Source organism: Engraulis encrasicolus, chromosome 19 (genome assembly GCF_034702125.1).
Source record: "Engraulis encrasicolus isolate BLACKSEA-1 chromosome 19, IST_EnEncr_1.0, whole genome shotgun sequence".
Classification (NCBI taxonomy): domain Eukaryota; kingdom Metazoa; phylum Chordata; class Actinopteri; order Clupeiformes; family Engraulidae; genus Engraulis; species Engraulis encrasicolus.
Genome location: NC_085875.1, coordinates 5,861,860 through 5,889,099, shown reverse-complemented (window position 1 = coordinate 5,889,099; position 27,240 = coordinate 5,861,860). Strand labels below are relative to the sequence as shown.

The 27,240-nt window shown below is 44.4% G+C and overlaps 2 protein-coding genes across 6 annotated transcripts in view; both read left to right on the top strand.

Moving 5' to 3' along the window:
- Positions 1–213: 213 nt before the first annotated feature.
- Positions 214–23,763, top strand: srrm1 (serine/arginine repetitive matrix 1). 5 transcript variants are annotated; one of them, XM_063183522.1, is made up of 18 exons: positions 214–286; positions 2,819–2,908; positions 3,191–3,313; positions 5,520–5,690; positions 9,999–10,087; positions 10,386–10,607; positions 11,348–11,572; positions 11,962–12,081; positions 12,572–12,834; positions 14,731–14,811; positions 17,921–18,004; positions 18,368–18,515; positions 19,894–19,983; positions 20,417–20,920; positions 21,228–21,417; positions 21,740–21,955; positions 22,654–22,689; positions 22,798–22,894. In XM_063183522.1, the coding sequence occupies exons 1-17, from the start codon at positions 266–268 to the stop codon at positions 22,666–22,668; spliced, it is 2,652 nt and encodes an 883-aa protein (XP_063039592.1). In that variant the 5' UTR covers positions 214–265; the 3' UTR covers positions 22,669–22,689; positions 22,798–22,894. The 5 variants fall into 5 exon arrangements, with proteins under 5 accessions (XP_063039592.1, XP_063039593.1, XP_063039590.1 ...); XM_063183523.1 differs by lacking the exon at positions 22,654–22,689 and having other exon boundaries at positions 22,805–23,763; XM_063183520.1 differs by lacking the exon at positions 22,654–22,689 and having other exon boundaries at positions 22,798–23,763.
- A 1,086-nt stretch (positions 23,764–24,849) lies between these two features.
- The window catches only part of clic4 (chloride intracellular channel 4), a 41,774-nt gene continuing 39,383 nt past the window's right edge, over positions 24,850–27,240 (top strand). Inside the window, exon 1 of the mRNA XM_063183519.1 lies at positions 24,850–25,268. Within this exon, the coding sequence (XP_063039589.1) occupies positions 25,200–25,268 (69 nt within the window). The 5' untranslated portion in view covers positions 24,850–25,199. The remainder of the gene's footprint in view (positions 25,269–27,240) is intronic.

Genomic DNA, 27,240 nt, shown 5'->3' with positions numbered 1-27,240 from the left:
CATCCAAACAACCTGTACTGTTTTGGTTAACAATTTACACTTACCTAGGCACAGACAACGTGACGACGAGAGAGATTTTTTATTTTTGTTTAACAGAAAGCAACAACTCCTACTTGACCCTCAGCAAGGCGCTATCACGAGCCGCACATTTGTTACCACGCCCCCATTACCTTCTTGCGGAACTTGTCCTAGAATCCGACCGCATTGCATTGTGGCTGATTGAAACACATCTTCCACTCTCCCGTGCAAACAAGTATCGGAGACCATGGACGCGGGCTTTTTCCGCGTAAGTAACGTTTGTTGAACTCCTACGACTGCCCCAATAGCTGTGGTTAGATAGGAGAACCATACGGCTCGTGTAATTGCGATGTATAATGAGTTATAAACGGCTTAATTATAATTTCAGGCGCCATTCCGCTGCAAGCAGTTTTGCTATGCTAGCACACACAAAAATGGCGGCCGTGTCTGCTAAGTACGAAATCAGCGCAATAAGCCAGCTAACTTTACAGCTAGTTGTCTATCCCTGCTTGTCATTTGTGTGCCTATTTTGATGTATGATTTAGTGTGGAGAAGTACCTAATCTTTGGTATTCGAAATGTAATTATTCTCTGTGGCTGACAGGCTTTGTATCCAGAAACATTTGTACGCGTAGTTCAATGACATAGCTAAGCTAGGTGAAGTTAGTCAGCTAATGATGTATGCTAGGTATCCAAAAATATAATGCTAGCGCCTAGCTGCAGTAATGCAGCGCCTCTCAAACAGTCTTGGCGTTCCTAGTTATGTTTGATAAATCCCCATCCACAAGAGCCATGCGATATGAGTTCAGATTTTCACAGTAGTGGAATAATATGAATCTATCACAGGGTGTCCCCCTTGCCAAGAAAAAAGTTTTTATGTACCAAGGTGCTGGTGACTAATATAGTCAGGACATGTGGTCCATATGGCGTATCACTTGAGTGACACGACAAGTGAGGTTAGGGATGACTTTCACTGATCTGTTTATCTTTGATATTGTGTTGTAATCTGAGGTTGGTCGATGCCGCATTAAATGATTATATAGACATCTTAGTTGGTAGGGCATTCATCGTCTCCATTTTCCAAAACGCATGCCTTCCATGCCTGCTAGATTTCCCAGATGACATGCCCAACGCTGCAATTGAACATGCAATTTGGTGGTTTTAATTGGCCTACTTATATTCAACTCAGTAACTCAGTATTGTCATGACACGCAGTGTCAAGTTGGTTGAGCTGTTGACATGTCAGGGAAGTAGGCCTTAAAATGCCAAAATGAAAGCCTGATGTTAGGAGTGCGCGGTATGGACGGTATACTATCGTGCGAGGTATTTTTTCCCCCAAGGTATGGATTTTGTCCATACCGCTCTACCGCCATAGCGCATTGCGTCCTGCAGATGGCAGTAATAGACAACGTTTTGAACATCCACAGACTGTCTCTCGTAGTACTAGTAGCAAAATGTGGTTGTAGAACAGAAGCACAATTTCATTTAAGCTTTAAGTGTAAAATGTATAGTTAGTGTAGTGAACTATGGTTTTAAACTGTATGTGATTTCGATTCTGGTCTCCACAATTTAATGTACAGTGGTGTTTGAAAAGCAAGTTAGCAAGCTAACAGCCCAAGTCATTCATGTCAATGCTGGTGTCTGACAACAGAAGTGCTAAATCCATGTGCTACTGGTTGCTTTACATTTGCGCCAGCCTTACTGTATGTTACTGTGTCCAGGTGAGATAATATCATTCACGATATCTGGCTGGGTGTTAGTAACTTAGATGACTGTTCACTGTTTAAAATGTGATTTAGCGATTTCGCTAACGTTAGCACGCTAACCGCTGCTGCAGTGATAGCTGCCATTTAAATGCATTAGTTCTACAATGCATTGCTGGCTGCCTCATGTGAAAGTTCGTTTTTTTAAACTTTAACAATAACAGCTGAACCATTAGGCTTGGCATAATCACAGATGCAAGCACACATTTCCAAATTACCCCCAGCAACTCCAGAAATAGAAAAAAAGGTCAAATGAACGATTTATTGGATAAAATCCATGTTCAGTTTGACACCCCTCCCTTCCCTAGTTTAACCCCTTCTAGACTTGGTGAAATTGACAGTGTTGTAGCCTATTGCATTGCATTGCAAAATGCATTTTACATAGTTTTTGTCTGTTTTCAAAAGATTTGAATAGCAAGAATTCACACACATTCCAAAAATGCAAATGTAAAAAAATGCAAATGCTAAAGTAAAAAAAAAAGGCGCTTTGTACATTTTGCGATGGAATGCTTCAATTTTACACAAATGTAAAATACCGTGATATATACCGTGATATATACCGTGGCTAAAATTATACCGAGGTATACATTTTTGGCCATACCGCCCACCCCTAGCCTGATTTTACCTATCCTACTCGCAAGTGATGTACTAGCTGACGTCTGATTCACAATTATCAAGCCACTTCGTAGATTTCTAACTGTCTACATTTTTGAGTGTGTGAAAGTCTCTAAAGCTACATGTGAACCTGCCATTTCAAATGTATTTCAGTTCATGCAACAGGTTTTCATGCTGATTCCCGTGGTGCATCAGATTTCACACGAACTAGTACCCTTTTTCACGTTAAGTCCGTTTTAGTACGTCCACACATTTGCGTGAAAAGTTACTAATGTAGTTTTTTTGTGTGTCTAAGCAAGCTTTGTGCATGAGGCCCCAGGTTGTCAAGATGGCCATCAATCTAAATGGTTTCCGTGTAGCTATAATTGAACTGTTTTTTCTATCTGCTGATGTCGAGAGCCATGTCTTCTTTCCTCCCCTCAGGGAACCAGTGCAGAGCAAGACAATCGCTTCAGCAATAAACAGAAGAAATTACTGAAGCAGCTGAAGTTTGCAGAATGTCTGGAAAAGAAGGTTTGAACGCTCCTCCAATACTTTTTTCATTTGATAGCCTGGCTCTCACTGTGTTCATGATAGCACATCAATATTTAAGTGGACGCAAGTGCACACTCCAAGATTACAATGCAGGCCGGTTAGAAATTTGTGGTGTGCGTGTGCAGTAATCTGCTCAGTTTTGATGATTTCTGTACCATCATAAAGGCAGTGATTAATCATAAATATATACAATGTGATTCTGTATTAACTTAACCGAATGTCTGAGCTCTGGAAAAGTGACTGGTTTCACTTCCCTCGCAGGTGGACATGACGAAAGTCAACCTAGAAGTCATCAAACCTTGGATCACCAAGCGAGTCACGGAGATCCTGGGCTTCGAGGACGACGTCGTCATTGAGTTCATTTTCAATCAGCTGGAGGAGAAGGTAATGGCCTGTCTTTTTCTGCTGCCACATCATTGTTTATTTATGACCGTTAAGTCTGATTATGCATTTGGGGTGGGTGACATAACTATGGGACATGATGACACTAATACAGTATTTGCTATTCTTAGTATTGACATGACTTGAAACGTACAACAAGAAATCTGCTTCAGTCGGTGCCGTTTTGTGTGGCATAGCTGGGGATTTTAAAAAAAATGTGTTAGTTCATCCAATGAAAGTGGATTGTTTTGCAATAATGATGAACAAAGTATCGTTTTCTTTGAACAGCAGTTTTCTAATGATGATCTGATTTATGATTTAAAAGGCCCGAACCAATATGGATGTTATACCTTGCATCAGAAGTATAGCTCCAACACCTAATTAGATCACTCCCGAGCCCAAAGTCTCACTGAATCCAACTCTTCCTTGATGATGAAGTTTGGTTTTTGAGGTGAGTTATGAGCAGGGGGTTGGCATCTTGTCAGGTCTAGAGACATGTTAATGGTTAAGCTGATTTCACTAGTTTAGTCTTCTTCTTTTGCAACCACAGTGATTATGTGAAATGTACAATTTAACTAAAAGTCTTATTTACCATCATGCAATGTCATACCTACTTCACTGAAAAAAATCTTAATATAGACTTAAGAATCTGGTCTTACAGGCAGTATCCAGTGTGTAACAACCATAACAAACAGATGGGGTCTTACCATAGTCTTGGCTATCATGGTTGCCCAGTTATTTTTTGCACAAATATATCTGTTTTACTGCACTGTAACCAGTAGTGTAGTAGTGCCCCATCTCTGGTAATAACAATAGTATGTGAAATGACCATGCTCCTTTATTTAGTTAAAGTTGTTTGAGTTGATTAGTAAAACTGCATAGCTTCATATTATTTGGTTAACCATGATTGTTTCAACATGCAACTATGTAGCATGCTATGCAGCGTCCATCATCTGTGGTTCTATGTAGATGTGATGGATGCAGTATCAAAAGGCAATATTTCTTTGTTGCGCAAAAGTATTGGTTTCTTTAACGTTTTCAGAAGATGTGGCTCGGTGTACAGTAAGGTACCCCTCTCTTATTACATCTGAAGATAAATGTGGGAAGAAGTCTAGTGTCTATTCTATACTATCTTTATAGATGTAGGCCATTTTATGTTTGGTGTATTTGGGATAAACTTATCTTCCGGTAAAGTCATTATCTTTATGGCAAATGGGTCTTGTGAATCTTAAGATGCAGGTTAGGGAAGTCAGCAACAAGTTTTTTTTTTCTTTACTCTTGACTTAGTTTGTTTTGAAATAAACCCCCTTTTGACATGCCTTGTGTACTCATTATTGCTTGTTCGTCTCTTGCAATTTAGATAAATGATATAACATTAAACTCAAGGTGGTTGAGTCTCAAGCAGTAGGGAGGCGGACGCAAGCCCAGGGAGACTCGCTTTCTGCTGGAGTGGCGAGCGCTCCGTGCCCCCGCCCCCCCAGATCCCGCAGGACACACTGAAGACAACGGGACTGTACTTTCTTTGTGGGGTTTTGATGCACTCTGTTCTGTGGCTATTTGTTTTTTTTTATTTTTGTGTATTAAAAAAGAGGAACCACAGTTTATTTGTAAGGGGGAGAGACAACATCTGCATATTTGAGATGTGTAGTTATAACATCTAGTAGGTATTTGACCCTTAGAAATATTCTCTATTTGTGGTGTAGAAGGTATCTGATTTTGTTAGAAAAAGTCTGAAAAGGCCCAGCCTTTTGTCACAGTGGAAGACTGTTAGAGCTAGTGCATGCTTGATGGCGGGCCTTTGTAGTTCTCAAGTTGTCTCCCCTCAACTAGCTCTCTGCCTTAGGCCTGAATGACAACATGAAATCCAAGCGGTTGGAATTAAGAACAGTGAGCCAGTGTTGACCATACACAGTAACATATTGTGGCACTAACACCAACATAAAGCTAAATATACTCCATCTACAGTAATCAATAGAATGTAGAATTTCAACATTTTGAAATAATTCCATACCCCATGGACTAAAGATGGTAGAACAGCAAGACAACTGCAGCTTCAGTAAGCTGTGAGGGTAAAACAGGCATGTGGCTGACAATACCTCAGCCCTTCCAGCTAGCGGGTTCCCCCTTACTGTATTGACTGGCGTGTCTTTTCCCCCCTCTCTCTTCTCTTCCCCCTCCTGGGTTGTGTGTGTGTGTGTGTGTGTTGCAGCACCCGGACAGTAAGATGATGCAGATCAACCTGACGGGGTTCCTGAACGGCAAGAACGCCCGCGAGTTCATGAAGGACCTGTGGCCGCTGCTGCTGAGCGCACAGGAGAACATCGCCGGCATCCCCACAGCCTTCCTGGAGCAGAAGAAAGAGGAGATCAAACAGAGACAGGTCAGATGTCATCACTCTCTTCGAAGAATGGTCCACCTTTTTGTTGAGAAAAAAAGAATTGTAAACTTAATTTTTTTTTTTTTTTCTGTAACATGTAACCAACGATAAAGTTTCATTATCCAATCTCAAGTAGTCTTAAACCACATTGTAGAACTTGTTGATATTTCTTCAGCAAGACAATGAAGATGGTGTTATTGCATACCTGCCGACCATTACGCATTTTGTGTAGCAGATACGGATTTTGACATCAAACTACGGCGCTGTCACTTCAAAATACGGGAAAAACCGAAAGCAAAGTGTGTTCATAGGCCCTTATAATTGCTCTGTAGACTTGCACCCAGACAGAGCCGTAGGGCCAGCGCTCGAAATTAACGGTGTCCCGACGTCCCGGGGACCATAAAAAATGTTGTGGGGACACAAAGTTATCATTTCTGGGACAATGCCGGGACCGTCCAAAAATATAAATGAAAAGATTCTAAAAGTAGGCTATTATATTTGCAAATCCATTACACAGGGACATTAATATAACAGCAACCATCAGCGAAAATAGCAACAGAAAACTTTCTGATAACCCTCCGCATTGTGTTTTAGAATGTTGATTAAGATTTCGCAGCTGCGACTGCAAGCGCGTTGTTCTTCGGACTGCTGCTGAGAGGTTGTCCCGTTGGTTATGCCGTTTCACCCTGAACTAGAAATTCTCTCATGGAAAACGGGCTCTGGATTGTTGATTTTGCAAGCCAACAAGGATATATTCCAGTAGACATGATTAAGCTGTGACCTGAATGGAGTTCGGTTTTGCTAATATTTCAGGTAAGCAAAGCAACAGCCCCAAACAATGCGCAGTGTCTGTTGCCACCTGTCGCGTCCGCCCAAAACACCAGAACGCGAGCTAAGTAGATTAACCCTCATTCATACATATCAGAAACTGCCTGCAAATGACTTTCCAGTAACAAATAGTTAGGGAAACGGCAAGCAAGCTAACAGGGGTGGTTGTTAGCCAAGAACGTCAAGCAGTTTCATTCAAATGGCTGGAAATGAAGGCGCTATATTCTGAACATCGTCATACAAACGCAGTTATTTAATTAATGTTGAAGTATCCATGTTATTGTTTCTGTGTTGGTAAAAGCAGAAATGCCTAGTAGCCAAGGTCTAATTGAAAAGGGGAAAAGTCCATCTTGACTTCATTGATTACAAGCTCGAAGAACGCGCTTCAATTTTACAGCATTGCCAGCGCATTGTTTCTCTCCAATCCCTCTCTTTCTCCCTCTCCCCTCCCTCTCTTTCTCGAAAGTGAGGTAGGCCTAAGTGTGCGGTCGTAGTTTTTTCTCTTGTGCATTTATTTTTAGGTTATCAAATTGTCTTGATGTCAATGTCATGTGAATTTAAAGCGGAAAGGAAACGTCTTGCAATACGTTGTCGTACTCCTAATGCGGCCCAAAAACCTACCGCATCTTCTTCCACCTACCCTGATTATCATCGACTTTCACATCTCTTCGAGACTGGCTGAAGCTGTTGCATCACTAGGAGGGCACGGCCTGGCTATCTTCCACCGGCATGCACATCACAACCAGTGGCCAAAGTCAGACTAGGTTGACTATTGCCACTTTTTAACTAAAGCTAAACAGACACTGAATTGTTATTGATATGTAGTAGACTAAATGAAAGCTGTTTTTTTCTGTAGGCTAAATAGGTTACAACAGAGTAACAGGCTGGCTGCAATAGACAAATATAATGTCATTGAATGCAGATTTCCTCATATCACCATGCTCATATATTCTTGAAAAACGAAATGTGCACGGTTACTCAAGGCATTTTTCTATACAAGGCACAGATGTTCATGATTTAACACACCCTCGTTTTTTCTTAAAAACCTGAATTCACAGTTGCACTGCAAAAAAAAAACTTAGTCACACATGAAATTGAACATGGACATAATTTACCGCTTATTTAGGCGCGAAAAAAATGGGGACACTTCTGGTTACGTTCGGGACAATACAAAGTGGAATCCGGGACCATTGCGGGACACAGAGGAAAAAAGTTAATTTCGAGCCCTGCGTAGGGCTCTGCTTGCAATTGTCTCGCGCTGGCCTTTCCATTGGCCAGCACCGTGTGGGGGGGAATATTGACCAATCAGAGCGCTAGTTTGGTCTTCATTTGTTGTGCTGCGCTCCTCTCCAGGCGAGGCATCAGCTGCCGAAAGTTTGGTTCGAAATCACACAAGCAGATCGGGTAATATACTCCTATAATCTCTGACACAAGTGTCCTCCTCCTGTCATCATGTATTATCCATCTTGGTACTGCCGCTGTAGTTTTACAAGTGAGCACCGTCAAAATCACCGTTTCAAAGGTAAATGGGCTTTGAGAAAGGTAGCCTGTATGGGAATAGTGAATTGCGTCCAGTTGCTAAATCCGTAAACTTATGAAAATAAATAAAGGCCGAGGTCTGTCGTAATGGTTCACCCAATGTTTCGCCGTATTTGACGGCAATATGTTGTTGTTTGTTTTGATATTGGACCGAAACGAGATTACTGAGAAAATGTGTCTATGACTGCGCTATAAATTAGCAGATTAGCAGCAAACTTAATTTGGTTTCCCTTTGCGTTGGATCATTTTAACTCAGGAAAATAAAGTGATAGTTCTAACAGTTGTGATCGGAGTACATCCGTAACCTACCATGACACCGTATAGGAATACTGTTCCCCCTGCGTCGTGGCCCATTCTGTGAACAGGTGTAATAGGTCGTGCGCCATACCAAATATGCATCACTCCACGACTACTATCCGTAATCACGTATGGCAATCTGTTAATAAAATCAATTCTCCTATCATCATATATGTGCCGAACAGTGAACAATAGCCAACTCATGGCGGCAGATGAGGGTAGATAGGCCTACTATTATGCAGAGAAGTTTAAAAAAAGAAGCGTGCATGCCCCTCAAGTTACCGTGGAAGTTCCAAGAGCAATGGCCATTAGCCCCCGTCCCTCAGTAGAGCCACTACATGACGCATTTTGTACTGAATGAAGGCAAGTGTGATTTTGATGTTAGCCCCCAAGGTAATAATATTAACCTGATATTATCCTAGCTTAGATAACACTTGTCTTAATCATTTTCTCTACTGCTGATGCTTCTTCACAGTAGGTGACATCACCATTTATTAATATTGGGGGAGATGATGAAAGAATCATTACAATTCAACTTTTTGTTCATAAAAATCACTGAAATGCCTCGGTATTATATAATCAAATTATACATTTTCCTACATGTACCTTCTACAGCCAAAAAAATAATCAGCAAATGCTTCAATTTCATACTCAATTCCAGCTCCTTAACACCCCCCAAGTGACCAAATGCTCTGTTTGGCTGGTACATAGGATAACTTAATAGCCACTTACTAGCCAGACTGGTGGTATGTTTGACTAGTAAGATTAACAGCCATATTGGCTGGTGATCAATAATGTAATGATCAGTAATGAATTCCAGCACACTATATCATAGCATTTTATTGGTGTTATGGTGTGAAACAAAAAAAAACATCTTCCTTGAAAGTTTAATAAATAATGGTAGTTCAAAGTACTGTGAAGAGCAAGATAAACTATTTGCCAGATACATGGGATGTTTGGCTAAAATGCATTAAAATGCAGGAAATTGCATCTAAGAAAAGCTAATTTTTCTGGGGGAGGACCCCTACACCCCTTGCCTGAATGAAGTGTCTCATATCTTCCCTGTTGACATTTGGCAACCCTAGGTGTAGGGCAGACTATGCAAAACAAAGTAGCCTCTCAGATGGGCCCGCCGGCGGCCCCGTTGCTTTGCCATGCCAAGTTGTTGTGCCGTGAATTGCCGTGCCGCGATAAGTTGCTACTCAAAAAAAATTTGAAAGGTTGGCAGGTATGTTATTGTCTCATATAATTCTACTACTCCAAATCAAAAAAGTAATGGAATGATCCATGTCAAGCTACCTGACAGAGGAGATCTTTCTAAACTGGTTGGGCTACATGCGGGATAACTTAAACCAGATTTATCACTAGCCCATCTTTGTCTTGATTAACGCCCATTAATGAGTTGCAGAGGATATTGAAAAGTGGAAGAGATGCGTTCGTATTATCGCCTGTTGCTTGTTCAAAGTTTTTACTGCGTGCTGAATCCCTTATGAAGTAGATAATTCTGAAAAGTAACGGTAAGGGGCAACAGTCTCCGATTTTCACTTGAAATGTTGGTGGGCGAATAAACAAGTACAAATCTGAGAGCTGGAAGTCATCTCTGCTGGGAGTGAGTTGTTCACTGATGTTCCACAATGTGTGTTGCAGATTGAGCAGGAGAAACTGGCCTCACTGAAGAGGATGGATGAAGACAAGAAGGAGAACAAAGAGAGCACTCAGTCCAGAAGCCCAAGGAGGTGAGCGGAACAGTGACCTTTTAGGTTTCAGCCAATGCTTCTGGTCATGCGGTTTCACATTAGATATCCAGATCAATCCTCAACATATTTAGCAATTTAGGGTTATTTGAATGGGAGAGATGGTTGTTGTCATATTTATTTTTGCACTACCCCTTTTTCCCTGGAACACCTTTTATATTGCAATCACATTAAATCTTTTTTTTTGGTCATGATTGATTTGATTTTCACTGCCAAGTCCAAACTCTTAACATTGTGATATGGATGTTCTTGTCTGATGTGTGTCTCTCTCTCTCTGCAGGCGAAAGTCCCGCTCCCCGTCCCCTAGGAGGCGCTCTCCCCCCAGGAAGGAGCGCCGGCGCAGCCCCTCTCCCGCCCGCTCCCCTCCGCGCCGCAAGCCCAGCCCCCTCCTGGTGTCGCCCCCGGCCTCCCCCCCAAAGGCCCCAGAGGAGCCCCAGCCAGAGCCCGACCAGTCAGAGGCCTCCAGGCCACCGCCCCTCATCCAAGAGGCCTCTTCCACCAGGTAGGCAGAAGAGGCGTACCGAAAACATCAACACAAAAAACAATTTGGCCCTTGGTTTTATAACTCCTGTTGCACTGTTCGGATATGAATTTGGAGAATGGATTTGTTCACTTGTTTAGGGGTGATGATTATAGAATGTCGTGAATGGATATCAAATTTCCTAACAATAATTAACATCCACAGTGCAAGGCAGGGGTGATGTCGCTACTGCTGCAACCGTATCCTATAATGGCAAGCATCAACATATTAGCGGCCTTGTAGTATTTTTTTATTATGCAGATAGTTTTCATTCTACAGAGCTGTACGTCACTACTTGGGTTTTTATATTGCTGCGCTTTGTTTAGCTTTTACTCCCTGAATTCTGTACCCGGTATTCTCTCATACTCTGTATGCTGTAATGTATGTGTAACGGAGGCTAACTAGCAGAGTTGGCGTGGAACGTTGGTAAACCTCCCTCCGATAGCCTCATACAGTCTCGTGCCGTTGGGCCGAGAGACTAGTCTCTTGGTCCAGCGGTATCGTACTGTGTCTCCCATTGCCGGACCGCTGTAGTTGACGAGATCGCACGTTCGATCCCCGAGGGGGGTGAACAGGTGCAAGATGACCTCCGTCACATATGTGTATGTCCCCTTTGTATGTATGCTGTAATGTATGTGTATGTCCCCAAAGTCACTTTGGATAGAAGTGTCTGCTGAATGTAATGTAAGTGCAATTCTTTTTCTACACCACCTTTCCTCCAGTGACGTGATGGTGCTGAGAGAGCAGCCAGTGATCCCAGACTCTGTGGCGGAGGTGAAGGAGCCCTCCCCAGTAGTGCCCCCTGTGATGCCACCCGTGGTGGCCAAGGAGGAGGAGAGGCCCAAGGAGAGGCCTCGCGAACGGGAGAAGGACAGCAGGAGGGATCGACCACGCCATCGCTCGCGATCACGCTCTCGATCACGCAGACGACACAGGTCGCGCTCCAGGTTAGGCGTTTTTGAGTATAGCCTCTAGTTTTCTTTTCTGTTGATCTTTCTGGATCTTCATGGATGTACAGGTCTGATGGTTATGGAGGCCCTGTGCCTTTTTTCAGGCTTGGTTGTGTTACTATGCAAGGAAATTAAGCGATCCGCTATGCTAAAGTTTTTGTGAAATGTTGTTATTGTGAAAAGTTGTTACATGTACATTACAGCTAGACCAACTGCAGCTCAAGCTCAGGATTCTTTTTTCATGAATTAGCCCTGGCTTTTATTATTATTTTGTTGGTAGAACACAATGCCTGGGGCATGTGTATGGAAAAAGCAGATGAAGATGTGATCAGAAGTGTCATGACCTTTGCAGTAAATGTCATGTCTTGGTCTTCCCATCTGCCCAGGTCCTACTCCCCGCGCAGGAGGTCCAGTCCCCGCAGACGCATGTCCCCCCGCCGCAGAAGCCCTCCCAGGCGCCCTCCTCCCGGCCCCAGACACAGGCGCAGCAGATCTCCCGTCCGCAAGTAAGTACAGTGTATCTGCACGTGCATAATACTTATGCATTCGTGGCACATTACAGGAACTTTTAACTGTGAATGCGAGGGCTGTAACGATATACCGTACTCAACTTACGGTTTATATCACGATGTTGGACCTACGGTTTTATGCACCCCACTATTCTTTAAATCTGTCTCTCAGAATTATTTTGAAAGGGTGAATCACAATTCTGCCTTCTTGCACTGCGATACAGTATTATGACGGCGTGTCAAAATTTCTCGGTTCAAAGCAAGATTGTTACAGCCCTATTCATCTAATTTGTCACCTGAAGGGGTATCATTGGTGCATAGTCAACACAACATGATTACTGAGAGAATAAATTCGGACACTCAGACCTGATGATCCTCAGGTGTTAAGTAGCTTTTACGCAGATCAGCTATTATTTGTATTAGTTAATTCGTAACATAAGCAGTTACCCTTTGTTTCACGCCTGTCATTCTCTGGTATCACCTGCAGGCGGCGCTCTCCCTCCGGGTCTTCCTCAGGCAGCTCTTCTTCCTCGTCTCGCTCGCCCCACAAGAGACCGGCCAAGCGGCCTTCTGCCTCCCCACCACGCAAGCTGCTCCGGCCGAACGAGCCGTCCTCCGGCAGCCCCTCCAGGAGGCGAGGACGGCCCTCCCCCGGACCCGATCACGCAGCAGGAGCAGGCTCCCCGGGCAAGAGCAGACGCTCACCCTCCCCCCATGGCAGACGGGGTCGTGGCAGCTCAGCATCCCCCAGTAAGTTCTGTAATGCTGCTCTTTTGCTCTTACCTGGTTTATACTTTTTGTGTGATTTATGCCTGTAATTGACAGGCAAGTGAGAGGGAGACAGAGATAATTATGGGATGAGGTTGGGAATGATCCAGACTGGACTCAAACCTGCGTTCCCATGACCAATCTGCCTGTACTGCTCTCTTAGCGCAGCATGCCACAGTGCCTCCCTCTGCTTCACCCTTTTTTTTGGACTCTGTACTTATCTTTTTACCTGTATCATCTTCAGGGTTGGAAGTTGTCAAGCCTTGGCGTGAATAAGGCGTCGGAAAGTAGTTAACATTTTACAGTTGTTTTTGGTTTATAACTTTGATACATTTCTTGATTTCAAGCGTAGAAATATTTTCTTACTCCTACTTTGCTATTATGCTTTTGGAAACTCACTGGGTCTGTATCCACCCTCCCTTTGATGTATTCCAAAGTGAATTACTTTTTGCCCTGTCATGTGTTGATTGACTCATTTGAAATGGCAAGATCGCAGATGTCATGTCTAATCACATCAGGCCAGTTAAGCCGGCAGCTACATTAGTGGAGTTTGAGTGACATCCATCACAATGGAAAGCATATGTCCTATCGTATTTGGAAAGCCTGTTGCCCATTGCTCATTTCTAGTACTTGGATTGAGATTAGTGTACAAATGAATATACCTTAATGCAGTGAATCATCTCAAGCTTGCCAGCGAAGCGCTCTTCTTTCTGAGACCATTCTGCTTCCAATCTGTAGGGTAGGCGAAGGTGAAAAGTACTTGGCATTTGGATCAAACATTTGCTATGAAGGAAAGTCATCATGACTTAAAGTTCTTTCAGGTATTAGCTCGCTCCCCTTTGCTGGTCTCCCCACTAATAGAACTCTGGCCAGATCAGAGAAGTTCTCATTCCTGCCTTTGCCGTCTTGAGTTACGCCTTTGTGTACTCCCATTCCCTCCGTTCCCTGTTTCAACCTGGTGCATTAGCCAGGATGAAGGAATGCCGCAGCAGGCAACATCTGAAGGTCTCCTTCCTCCTTCCTACTTTGCAAAGTGAGCCGTCATGGCCGAGCGGTCCCTGGCCGTGTCTCTGGTTACGTGAGCACTGCACCGGGCCCGGATCACCTGCCCAGCTGACCCAGTCAGATCACGTATCGCACAGCCATGACTCTGCACAGACACCACAGGCTCTGGTAGCAGGGAGACGTAGTCACCTCACCAGAACAGATGGGCATTTACAGACCCAGGGTTATGGTGCTGAGTCTGATACGGAGTCTGACGCTGAGCTGTTTTTTTTTTGCCCAAAGAGGATTGAGGAAGGAAAGAAAAGGGTATGCAGAGCTGGGACACGTGTAAGGCCAAGTAAACCATGTATAGTAAAAAAGCCGACGCTGAAGAAGGCTTAGGCCGAAACGTCTGTCTGTCTGCCATGCTAACCCAGTATTAAAACTGCAAGAAATTGATCCGGGAGTGCGGCTTTTTTTACTATACATGAACTTTGCTGTTTGCTCGCACCCAAAGACCTTGTAAGAAACTTTTCGGAGTTGAGCGCACTTTCTCTACTGTAAGTAAACCATGTAACCAGTAGCCCACATGGCCACACCCTAGTAAAGTTTTGGGGAGATAAAGTTGGAAGCAGGTTGTTACCGGAAGGTCTATCAGCTACAGTGCTAGTTTCAGAAAGTAAAACACGAATGACTCTATTATACTGGACACAGAGGAGTTCAGCCTGCTCTGCTTGTTGAGTGATCACAATCAACTGATTCAGAACCAATTTGATCAAACCTCTGGACTACGAGTCTTTGGCAATTTTTCAGGTGTTGCAAACACAGTTAATCAGCCTGTAACATGCACTTACTTTTTTAAAGACACTTAAATTTGCCTTTGTGGTTCTCCAGGTTCAAAAAGAAAGCCCGCAGGAAGGAACAAGTCCCCCTCCCCGGTCCCCAAAGCCAGGCGATCGGACCTCTCTGAATCCGGTGAGTGCACCCACCCTTTAAAGATATGTCTGTCTTAAAAAAAAAAAAGCTCCACTTTAGAGCCCGCAAGCAACAACACTTGCGTCTGGTAATAGACACTGCATCACTCATTGTGGTTAACCTCTTAAAGTTCGGGGTGGTCGGTACCGGGTTCAATGACTTTGAACTTGAACTTGATCTTCATTCCGCAATTGTTTAAAATCCAGGTGGTGTAATAAACCCAGGAACATTATATATCATTGGAAAGCTTAGAACCTCAGGAACACACCTAGCACTACTATACAGGGATTTGAACAATTGTATGTGCATTATTATCAATTTATTACACAATGTCACCTTTCAAATTTGACCCCCTCAAGCACCCCTCGCCTGATGTCTCCCTACCTTCCTAGGATGAGTGGACATCCAAACATGAACATATCCTTATCAGCATGGTCTCAAAATGTCTGTTACAATCCAAGGTTTATGAGAGTGTAGTCTTTTTTTACTTTATTTCAACCAAAAGTTGTACAACTCCAGTCAAACAAAACCACTTTATTGTGAAAAAAATGATCATGTTTTTTCCCCTCAGGAATTGTGCTGTTTTTGTCCACACTTCCATATTTTTCACATGATCAATGATATTCCACATGATCCCCAGACTCTGCTGATTACATGGGTAGCACTGGGGTGGCTCTGTGACATTCCTACCCTGAAAGACAAGCCTTAGAAGAGAAGTAGGCAGGTCCTGTTTTACACAGCTTCGTATTGGCTCATTTGCTTTGAATGACTGCAGCTCCCTCAAAGCAAGAGCTAGAAACTCCATTCAAAGACTGAGTGATAGCCCAGAGTCCAGGTTTTCAAATGAGTCATATAGCTCTTCTGTATTACACCCAGGGACAAAGGAATCTCAAATCTGCTCAACAATACCCCTTTCTTACCATGTTTTTACTGTACATAGTGTACAGTACCGTACAGTACTGTACAGCAACATCTCTGTAATACTACCCAAAAGGCATATCCAACCATGGCTGATTACTGTATAACACCTCCAGGAGTATGCTTTCATATGTGACTATGATAAGGCTTCTAGCTCAAAAGGTTCTTGTACAGTAAGACCTTATATGGGGGGTGCATTTTGACTAACTAAAAAAAATACAAAAAGACACTTGGTAAAACGCATGTGTATATCCACACATAATTGTCTTGGTAAAGGTCATATATAGATGTAGCAAGTTCTCCTTTGACAAACAGCTTCAGTAGACCTGTGATGAAGTCTTAAATATGTTTCCAATGCCAAATGTATCAGCTATACTGCTGAAATGTAGTAATTTCTAGGGGGTCTTCATGAACGCATTTCAGAAAAAAGATGTTCTAACCCCTGTAAGTCCTTGGCAGTACATCACAAAATCTTCCTGTCACTTCCTGAAGATTCTACAGAGTCTCTACTTTCAAATGGTACCAGCCACTTCATGATGGGTCAAAGTATGCAGACACAGGAAGCATCTAAGTAGACGTTGTGCAAAACTTTAAAAACACTCAAAAATAGCCCCGAAGCTTAAGAGGTTAATGGCGGTTAAACGAGTCCAGGTTTACCTCGCCACAAACTGGCCTTTCTGCTGGTAGTTTCCGCTCGTTTTTGTTAATGTGAGTTTGTTTGTGTGTGTGTGTGTTTCTGTTGCTTGTACTGCCTGAAGTTAAAGTAGGGTAATAGTCAGGGGTGCACATAACTGGTACGCAGGTGCGCATGCGCACCAAAAATTAGCAATGCGTACTGCCACCTCGGTCTCTACAGCGCACTTGCGTACTGACTATCTCACCAGACTGTTGATGTTGGTGAATGGTAAAACATGTCCAAAAAGACACAGACAACAGTAGCCTAATCAGTTTCTTTGGAGTTTCGTCAACAGCAAAGAAAATTGAGTCAGAGATTTTAAAAACAAAACTTTCCGAGAAGTGGCTCTAAGTGCCGTGGCTTGAGGCTAATGATGAGCGGACAGAAATGTAGTGCCATGAAATGCAGAATCGTTCCGTATGTGGTAGTGAAAGCATGCGTTCCGTGTTGAACAGGTAAGGGACGCGATGTGTCCCGTTTTCTCATGAATGCCTAAAAATAGACATGTCGCTCTGTCACTCGCATATCAACTGTATTGAAACGACAGTCAGCGCGAGCGCGACCGAGTTGAGCTCCTGGCTCTCTCCTCCTCCCTCCATCATTATGGAATTGTGCCGTCTGTTAACTCCCAGAATGGACGCGCACCCCCGTCATTCTCATTGGCAACTCCGATGCATAGAAGTTAAAAACTGAAAGCATGCATCCATGCGCGTGGCTTCTTAAATGCACGCAGTTCCCGGCCAGCTCCACTTCTTAATTTCGTCAGCTTCCTCCCACCATATTCCAAACGGACACCGCATACAAGTTTATTCCCCCTCTGTGCTCAGCTGGCATGATGGCGAAATCGGCAAAAACAGATGAAATCCAGACAATAATCACTTAACTTGAAGATGACCTGTTGACCATTTGTAGGCTAATTAAGATTTAAAGAATACCAAACTAACAAATGTGATAAGGCTACCTTGCACCAGTTGCATTAGCGTTCAAACAACATGTGTCAACGTTCGTGGTGATAATGTTTTATCCTTCGACCCTGCAGACAGTACACTTTTTTTTCTTTTTTTTTTTAACAGCGGATGAGGTGCGTACCAAGATATTTGCTGGTGCGCATATGAGTAACGGCCTAAAAAAGTTATGTGCACCCCTGGTAATAGTCATAGCTTTTAAAACTAACTATGCCTCCATTGAGGACATAACCAACCACTCCCACGCCTTTCATCTGTCATTGTTACATCACTGGTCGAGCTGTGTGTGTATGTTCGTGTGTTTGTGAGTGTGTGAGAGAGATGGTGTGTGTTTGTGTGTGTGTGTCTGTGTGTTTACGTTTGTGTGTGTGTGTTTACGTTTGTGTGTGTGTGTTCACGTTTGTGTGTGTGTTCATTCACTAAGTGGGGTGATGCACCTGGTGATGTTTGCATGTACCAGTTGTGTGTGTGTGTGTGTGTATATGGGTGTGTATGCGTGTGTGTGTTTTCCTGGGCACTGAAACAGCTGGCTCACTGCTTTGCATTTCAGAGGATGATAAAGGGAAGGGGGCCACGGCCGATTCTGTGCAGCAGCGACGTCAGTATCGCAGGCAGAATCAGCAGTCGTCTTCAGGTTGTCACCCCTTTTTTATTTGTGTTTTTTCCCTCCACCTCCACTCCCCTCCTTCTCTCATCTCTCTCCCTCTCTCTTCCCCCCCCCCCCTCTGCTTCTCTACCTCCCTACCTCCACTCCCTTCCCCACCCCGCACACATACAGACCAACACATCTCCTCTCTAACCAGTCCAGTGCATAGTGGTGTTATCCCCCTCCCCCACACAACTTGCCTCCCCTTCCCTCGTCTCGTACTGGCTGATGTGGACATGTTGTGCATTGACCCTTCATCTAGGTGTGTGTCCCAGCTGATGCCAGGAATATGCCGACTTACCATACTAACGGATGCAGTCTTATTCCTTCTTCTCTGTTCTTAAACTCTAGCGGACTCAGGGTCCTCGTCTTCCTCGGAAGATGAAGGCGGCAGGCGGCCACCGGGCCGAGGACCGCCGGCCAGGAATGGTGACATCCGCAGACGAAGGAGTCAATCGCCCTCCTCCCCCCGGCGGCGCCACAGAGACGGATCGCCCAGGTAAACGTGATCGACACGCAGTCCATGATGGTACAGGGTGCTGCAGGGGAGCAGAGAGCAGTGATGGCCAACCTGGATTTATTACTTACAATCCAGTGCCACATATTCCAAATGACAAGGTTTCACCTGTCCAGTTCCAGGTGATCATTCACCTAGGCCAGGAGTGTCAAACTCAAATCGATTTGGGGCCAAAATCATAATCTTGGATGAAAGATGCCATTGTTTTCGAGGGCTTAAAAGCCTGACGTCCTTGTGTGTCATTATTACCAGAGTGCCTACTGACATGCCATGTATATACTGATTTTAAAAGGAAAAAAATGTTTTGACAGTGGTGTGCTCAAATCCTCTCATAGTGCTTTCGCCCTTGTTTGAATCACCTAATTAAAGTGGTAGTTCGCTATTTTAGACATTAATCCCTGTTTGTGTGACTTCTGGGGTGAAGTAGAGATGTTCTCATCACAATTTTGACATTTGGTGCTGAACGGAGCATTTGGGTATCCAAGACTGCAGCCCCCCACCTTTACATTGACTCCAATAGAGCACTCAAGCAATCGATTATAAAATGGCATTAAACTTTTGTTTGAAAAGACATGGAACTCACCGTGTGGTCAGTGGTAGACAGCGATAAATTGACCCGAAAATTACAGCGAAATATGCCTTCTAACTGTTGTTTAGCATTTGGCGGACCTATTTTTCCCCAGACGCCGTTGAATAGCAGTAGACATCCAGCCAGTAGGTAGCGATAGTGTGTTGTTTATGTAGACATCAAGGAGCGAGGTAGAACGGCTATCTTTGAGTGGGACTTGCTACAAAAACTACAGCTTGCATACAAACCATAGATAGTAACGTAAACAAACGCACCCCCATTTCCGGTCGCGCGGAGTAATACTAGTCAAACCAATACAATCAATGAAGACGGACAATAATGAATATATCTTCTCTGGAAGCGTATTTCGCTGTGATTTTCGAGCCAACGTATCGCTGCCCACCTCTGACCACTCGGTGAGTTTCATGTCTCTGCAAACAAAAGTTTAACGCCATTTTATAATCGATTGCTTGAGTGCTTCATTGTAGTCAATGTAAAGGNGGGGGGGGCTGCAGTCTTGAATACCCAAATGCTCCCTTCAGCACCAAATGTCAAAATTGTGATGAGAACATCTCTACTTCACCCCAGAAGTCACACAAACAAGGCTTAATGTCTAAAATAGCGAACTACCACTTTAAACCCATCCAGCATGTCAAGAGTTTCACCTTGAGGAGGGAATTAAGGGGTGGGAGGGAGAAAATCTACCTCCCAAGAAAACAAATGCAGTTATTTTCGGAAGGTGACAACATGATGTATCTGGGTTCACTGTATTGATGTCTTGTTGTTTTGCAGGAAAAGGAGGAGTCCGTCTCCAGGCAGGCGCCACCGCTCCCCTTCTCCCCCCAGACGACGCCGGTCACCCTCTCCCCCTCCCAGGCGCAGGTGAGGCCCTCACACATGCACATTGCACTCCCAACACACATCTTGCAAAATATAAGAGATGAGATTAAATGTTGGTCTGTATGCACAGTCATTTTTCTTGCAATTCACTTCTCCAAAATCAACACATGAAGATGTTAAAAACACATCATATAGGCTGAGCTGGTGTATTGTTATCTTCTGATTTCATAATTTTAGTCAGTGCACGGTCTTTCATTATCTAGATTGACCCAGACACAGAAAGTTCATGTCCATACACATACATCACCAATTCACTCAGCTCGCTGATCCTAACCAACCATGTAGATAAGGTCATTATATTGCAGGAGGATCTTACAAGCACCTTTCACTTTCACAAGCCGGATTGTATACAGTTCATGGCAGCTTAATGTGATTGTGTTGTTATGTATTCTTTTTTTGTGTCTTCCCCTGGCAGGTCCCCCTCTCCTCCCCGCAGACGTTCCCCGTCCCCTCGCCGCTACTCCCCAGCCATCCAGCGCCGCTACAGCCCCTCCCCCGTGCAGCAGAAGCAGCGCCGGCCCTCCGCCTCCCCTCCCCCTCCCTCCAGACGCCGGGCGTCTCCGTCACCTGGCGCCAAGCGCAGACCCTCCCGCTCCCCCCGGCGACGCGCCAGCCCCGGCCCAAAGAGACGCACTCCCCCCTCCTCCATCTCGCCCCCTCCCCGAGGACGCAGAGGCTCCCCACAGGGCTCCTCTTACAGGCCCCCCAGGGAGGGACGGCTGTCCCCCTCCCCTGCCGGCAGGGCCCACCAGCAGCAGCACCAGTCTCGGGGGTCGGCCAGCCCACAGGGCCAAGGACGCTTCCCCCACTCGGGGTCTCCGCAACAGGGCCGGGGCCAGAGGCAGCAGTCCCCCTCAGACAACAGCAACAGGCCCATCCGCAGGGTGTCACGCACCCCGGAACCACACAAGACACAAAGGTATGCAGACTAGTCTTCTCTTGTACTCTCTTGATGTCCAGGTGTACACTTAGACATTATATGTTGATGTAATGTCTAGCGAACAAATGTGTTTAAGCTATCATTAGTAAGTTCGGCTTGTTCAGCTTCAATGAATCCATTCAGCAGAGTGTAATAGGCCAGCCATATGATATTGTTTGTGTCTTGACCCCACCCCACCGCATTGCAGTTGAAGAAAAATAATTATTCATTATTATTGACGGTTCAGAGTACCTGCGTGCATTGTTAATATTATCTTCTCCTCCCCTGCTATCTCTTCTCACATCAGAAGTTCTCAGAGCCCCCAGCCGATGAGGAGGGCATCCTCTCGGTCCCAGTCGCCTCCGTCTCACCCGCCGCCCCTGAAGCGGCCCGCTCCCGGCTCCGCATCGCCCTCTCCCACACGCTCCGCCAGTGGATCGCCACCTCCGCCCGCCAAAAAGCCTAGCAGCGGCTCAGCCAGCCCCTCCCCAAACAAGGTACTGTGCCCCAACACTCCCTGAGCCTCAGGCTGGCTAACTCGAGTTGGGTATTTTGTGAACACTGAGGCTGTATTAAGTCAGTCCTGCACTGTAATTCATCTGCAGGTACCGGTTAGTGTTTTGCACTACCTAATGTAGATTGGGTGTACAATCGGATGAAATACAATAAAAGCTGTTATAATCATTATACAAGTAGAAGAAGAATTGGTAAACTTGAGATTTGTATGCAAATTCAGCGTTATGCCATGTTGGGCCAAGATGTTGTGTTGAAAGACAACTCTCTCCATTGACCTCAACTTGTCTGTGCGTGTTCATCTAGACGTCTGACGCCGAGGCCAGCGGGAAGAAACAGAAGAAGAAGAAGAAGGAGAAGAAACACAAAAAGGACAAGAAGCACAAGAAGCATAAGAAACACAAGAAGGAGAAGGGGTCCGGGCCGGCGGACGCAGAGGGAGAAGATGGACAGGTTAGAGCGGAGCAGCAGCCGCAGGAGCACGAGGAGGAAGAGGCAGACCACGACTCCTCACCCAAGAAGGTGACGCCCTCCTCTCTTAACCTACGCACACAGTCATATAGGAATTTGGGGTCTACCCATTCATATAGTTACAGTCGTCAGGAGTGAGGTCTACCCATGTATATAGGTACAGTAGTCCCAAGTGAGGTCTACCCATGTATATAGGCACAGGAGTCATGATTGGGCAGAGTTGTATCAAGTAGAAGTACATTTATGATGCCAGTACGACACTAGTACATATTGTCTGCACTGCTGAGTTGTAAACACAAGTTATTCCACTGTACCTAATGAGACATTCGTACTTTTCTTTTACTTCTGCTTTATACACCTGGGGATGAGGTCTAGATGCAGCTATGTGAGGAGAGACGTTTATATGCCGCAATGTCAAGAATAACATCTACTTCTGAGCTGTACATATTGCACTCATTTAAGAGTCTACTTAACTAGATTAGATTAGAAACTATCCTTGTGGATATGACATGACATGAGGAGTCTGTCAGTGTAGCTGACATCCAGATCAGATGAGTCAATTATGTAATACATCCTTTCATAGCATGGGTAGCTAGATGGGTACATATTTTACTGATCTCAAAGGACGTTAATATCAAATAGTGCTGGTACTTCACATCATTATTTTTTGTCCAAAAAGAGAAGTTGCATTTATTTACATGTTTTGGGTACTCTGTAGTAATTGTACTCCCGTAAACTTGTCTCCATAGAGGCGCAGAGAGTAGGCTACATTCCACCACAGCCAAGTAGGTCTGATCTTTGAATATGGTGGTAGACGACAAACAAAACAAGAATTGTTCCTTTTTTTTGTATGTGCCGTGAAGTATAATTTTTAATGCTGCCTTTCTTTTAAGGAATCAGACAGCGAAGTAGACGACAGTCTGGATGACCTGGAGAGGCAGCTCCGTGAGAAGGCCCTGCGCTCTATGAGGAAGGCACAGATGTCCCCGCAGCCCTCCTGAGAAACAGCCGCATTAAAACACACCCCCCCCCCCCTTCTCCTCTCATCCGCACACTTGTCCCTCTCCATCTCTCCTTCTCCCTCCTTTCTTTTTCAGTTAAGTTTGATGTTGGTTCAGCTTTAGAATGTACAAAATTGTTGATGTTCTATTATGTTTTATTTTTTTAAATGCTTTGGGTACACGTATGAAATTGGACTGCTGTCAAGTGGGGGAAGCAAGAGCTGCTTTTTTTAGTTAAAGCATGGGTCGTCCCCACCACCATATAAACAGTTTTTTATTTGCGTTTGCTTCTGTCCTCCAACCCCCCCAACTTCCCTCCAATTCCCACCCTACATCACACACTGTACACATTTTTTGTTCAGGTTTGCTTAAATCTTTTCAGGCCCTCTGTTTTCGCATCTTTTTTAAAAATGTTTTTTTTTAACCTGTGAAAGAAACTGTAGGGTGGGTTTATCATACGCAGGAGGGTTGGGTTGGGAGGGGCTGGGCTGGGCTGGGATTGTTGTACGTGATTGCATGTGCAGAAGCACTGAGTGTCTAACCTCCTGTGTGCATGGTGCTGATTTAAAACACCACCACCACCTACTAAAAAGCTGTCAATCGAAGCTGCCACCTCTTGGTCCCACAATTCACAACCCTTCTGTTGGTCAAGGCTCAGCCCTCGCTGAGGCTATGTTTTTTCACAGAACAAAATTGAATCATTGGCGTGAGTGTGATTTTTTTTTTATTTTATTTTTTTTTTTTTTTTGGTTTGTTTTCTTTTCTTTTTTTTGGGTAAATTTTTAAGTTTTTTGAAAATGTTTAAATGTAATGTAAATTCTGACTTTGAAAAAGTCGCATTAAAAAGTGAAAACCTTTTCCCAGTCCTCCACCATGGTTTATTATTGCTTCTATGATCTACTCTACTACATCATGCCTCTATGGAGTTCCTCAGGTGGTGTGTGTGTGGTCTATCCATCGCTTATCACTTAAGGCCTACTCATAAACAACTGGAGCTAGAGAACTACTGCTGCTCTTGAGTCAAGGTTGCTCATCTAGTCTTTGCCACCTTGGTACTATAACCATTTTGGTTGAAGTGTTTGGATAAGGTGTCAGCATTATATCAGTATGTTACCTAAGATCTGTGGACATTAATGGAAATTCAGCCTCCATTAAGTCCACACTTGGGCTACTATGATTAGTATTTGCCACCAATGCATTTACACTCTTAATTGTTTACACAATGCAGAATACCAACAGGTTACACTCTGATGCACAGCAGTTGGGAGCCTTCCCTAGATCCAAGTCACCCTTTAGATGGGCATTCTTCCAAAATAGGGGTAATGTAACTTATATGGCATGGCTGTTGTGCCATTTAAAATAACTCAAATAAGAAATGGCTTCTCTGAGATGGAACTGGAAATAGAGGTGGGATCAAAACTCTGGTTCCACCACCATTGCATTGCATTGCTCTTGTCTTGGAGTTTGTTTTGCAGCCACAGCTCCATGGCTTCCTCAGCCCTCAGGCAGGCCTGTCCTGCGCCACATATCTGTGTACGGTTGCTAGGATCAGCGTCACACAGAACAAGTTCCCGGGGGAGGACGCCAGCCAGTGCCACTTAGGGCAGAACAATCGCGAAAATCCCATTTCTATCAAGTGACTGCCTACACAGAAAAAATAAATAAAAGTTTGTATATCACAGGGGAGTAAGCAGTACTTTATTCACATTGGCCTGCTGTCCAAATGACTTTAAATCTTCAAAAAGTTTAAGGGATGTTCACTTCATGTGCACATGGTGTGTTTTTTTCCAATAGAATAGATGAACAGAACAGCAGTGTGTAGCCCATCCTTTTGTAGATGGAACGTGCAGGATTCGCAGCAGGCATTCTCTCCAAGACTCCACACACAAACCCTGCCCACTTTTTGTTTGCCGTGGGTGACATCACGCCTTTAAATATTCCCGTTGCTTTTTCCTCGCCCTATCATACTCCACAGTCTAGCAAGGGGAGAAAAGCCATTCAAGAAGAGTGGGAGAGGTTCAACAATGCACTGATAGTTGTATCAAGCTGATAGAAAACAAAAACGGGAAAATACTCTTCTTTATACGGCGACTCTGACGAGCGAGCTGTGTAAAGTCGACTTGTGAGAGAATTGCTGCGCGGTTCCAGCTGGCCATCACAAGTTGCTTGGGAAAACGGTTATCCAAAGGCTGCGCCGGGGAGGCGGAGAACATTGCTGCTGGGGGAAATACTTGCCTTTTTTCTTTGGCTGAGGAGGCCAGTTTCAGTGGAAACTTCAAAAACTAATTTAAAAGATGTCTCTTTCGGTACCCCAAAACGGACTGAAGGGAGATAACGAGCCCGTTATCGAACTCTTTGTGAAGGTAAGCATTGCCAGATTCGCTCGAGTTAGCGTACCTACTTCTGCCTGCTGCGTTTATGGACAAGTGAGCCTATGTAGACAGCGGGAATGCGGAAAAATAACTATAACGAAACGAGACCGGGAAAGCCCATCATTTCATAACGGTTTTTGTTTTACTACTCTAATGTAGAGTTTGATGTGTCTATTTGGTGAAGCGCTAGGTTTTCCCAACTGTTCTGGATAACATAACGGTTTAAACAGCTATACACATAATGATGAGACATTTGGTTTGAACCCCACAACTAAACGGGGTGTGGAGAAGGGTGAAATATTTCTTGCATTATTAGCACACACTTGGAGACTGCTAGAACGCTGCCATGTGGACAAATGTCAGCCGTAAAGACTGGGCGGATACGCATCTAGCCCGAAGCTCAATCGAACCCAACATGATGGCTAATTATACAACAGAAGCTTTTTGGCGATGCGAATAGTTTAACGATACCATTGTCTGTTGATCTTTGCTTAGCCCAACGTGGATATTTTCTATTCTAGTAGCTACTGTTTCTTCCACTGCTGAAACAATGTTACCGAAGGCATTGGCAGGATATCCGTCCGGACAAGGACACTGTTGGGATTGTGCCTTCACTTCATTGCGCCTTTGTGTAAACGTGGTTCGATGCTGTCTTTGTTTTGGGTGGTTTGGATGAAATACTCTATAGGTAAAGTTGTGTTCACAAATACTGACCTAGATCATGTCTTTGTCCAGGCCGTTAGAACTGATCTGATGCTATTAGACAAAAGAATACAAAAATATTCCAAGCCTATATTAAATTATGTTGTGTAAGTCAAAGTAGCATGATTTAGTCAGGTACAGCTCGTTAAATCTTCGTGTCGTTTGAGGCGGGCACGTGTGGGCTTTTGTTGAATAGAATAATGGACAATTCTCTAGAAAACGTGTTGTCCAGGGGGCTTGATGCAGGCCCAATCACCAACAGCTCACCATTTGTGGTCTGCTGTTGCTTTCTTTCCAGGGGCCCATTTGCTTGGCAGAGCGGGAAAAACCTAGAGGGAAAAGAGGCAGTGGGTGGGACAGAGAGGGACATGAAGGGAGGAGGAGGAGAGGCTGTAAAAGAAGGGTTGGGGTGTGTGTAAGGGGGGCACTGCATTTCATTATGGGCCAAAAGAGAGGGGCACAACTTGGACTGGTCTCCCACAGCGGGTAACCATGCCTATTGTGGTGATGCAATCACAGAACCATGTAACATTCCTCTTGTCAACGTCAGTCAAGTAGAAGATGAATTGCTCACTGTCATCACTGGGTCCTCTGTGTCCTCGTCCTCTCCTCTCCACTGTTCACCCCTGAAAATGGGTTTAAAAATTAACGGCCAAGCTTGGCTGACACAGCAACAGTGTGAGCTGGGTAGCAGCAAGCAAACTCCCAACTGTTGATGTACTGTGTCACTTGCTGTTGGCCACCTCCAAACTGGAATGATGAATAGTGGTGGTCCATTTGAGTAGATTGCTATATGCCTTTCCTTCTGACATGAGCGCTTATTCTTTTAAAGTGCAAGTCATGAATCAGTGTTTGAGTGGCCAAAGGCAGGGGTTGTACCGTGCCAGATGCGGCCTGGCTGCTACCCAGCTGTGAAAGAGTGACTGAAGAGAATACAGTGCAGACAGACAGCTCCTAAGTAGGATGATGTCTATATTTGTCATTCCCTCATGTGACGTAGCAGTTTTTTTCATTAAGTAAAAGGTTTGGCAGTTTTTTTCAGCTGCATATTACTAATTACTTTACACGTTAATCCTTCCATTTGGTTTTTACGGTGACTCATGATTTTGCTCTGATGACAGATGTTCCAAACAGAGTTGGTGAGAGGGAGGGAGAGAAAGAAATGCAGTATACGTTATGTATGCAGTGTTACTGTTTTGCATTGATAATGTACTTTGAGTTTGGATATGATCAGCTGTCGTTGGCGGGTGAATGAACGGCA

What these genes read in the sequence shown, in the direction of transcription:
- srrm1 (XM_063183520.1), top strand. Translation starts at nt 266, where the DNA reads ATGGACGCGGGCTTTTTCCGC. An exon ending in TCTCCCCCTCCCAGGCGCAG is followed by an intron (nt 19,984 to 20,416) that starts GTGAGGCCCTCA and finishes TTCCCCTGGCAG; the next exon opens with GTCCCCCTCTCCTCCCCGCA. An exon ending in ACGACTCCTCACCCAAGAAG is followed by an intron (nt 21,956 to 22,797) that starts GTGACGCCCTCC and finishes CTTTCTTTTAAG; the next exon opens with GAATCAGACAGCGAAGTAGA.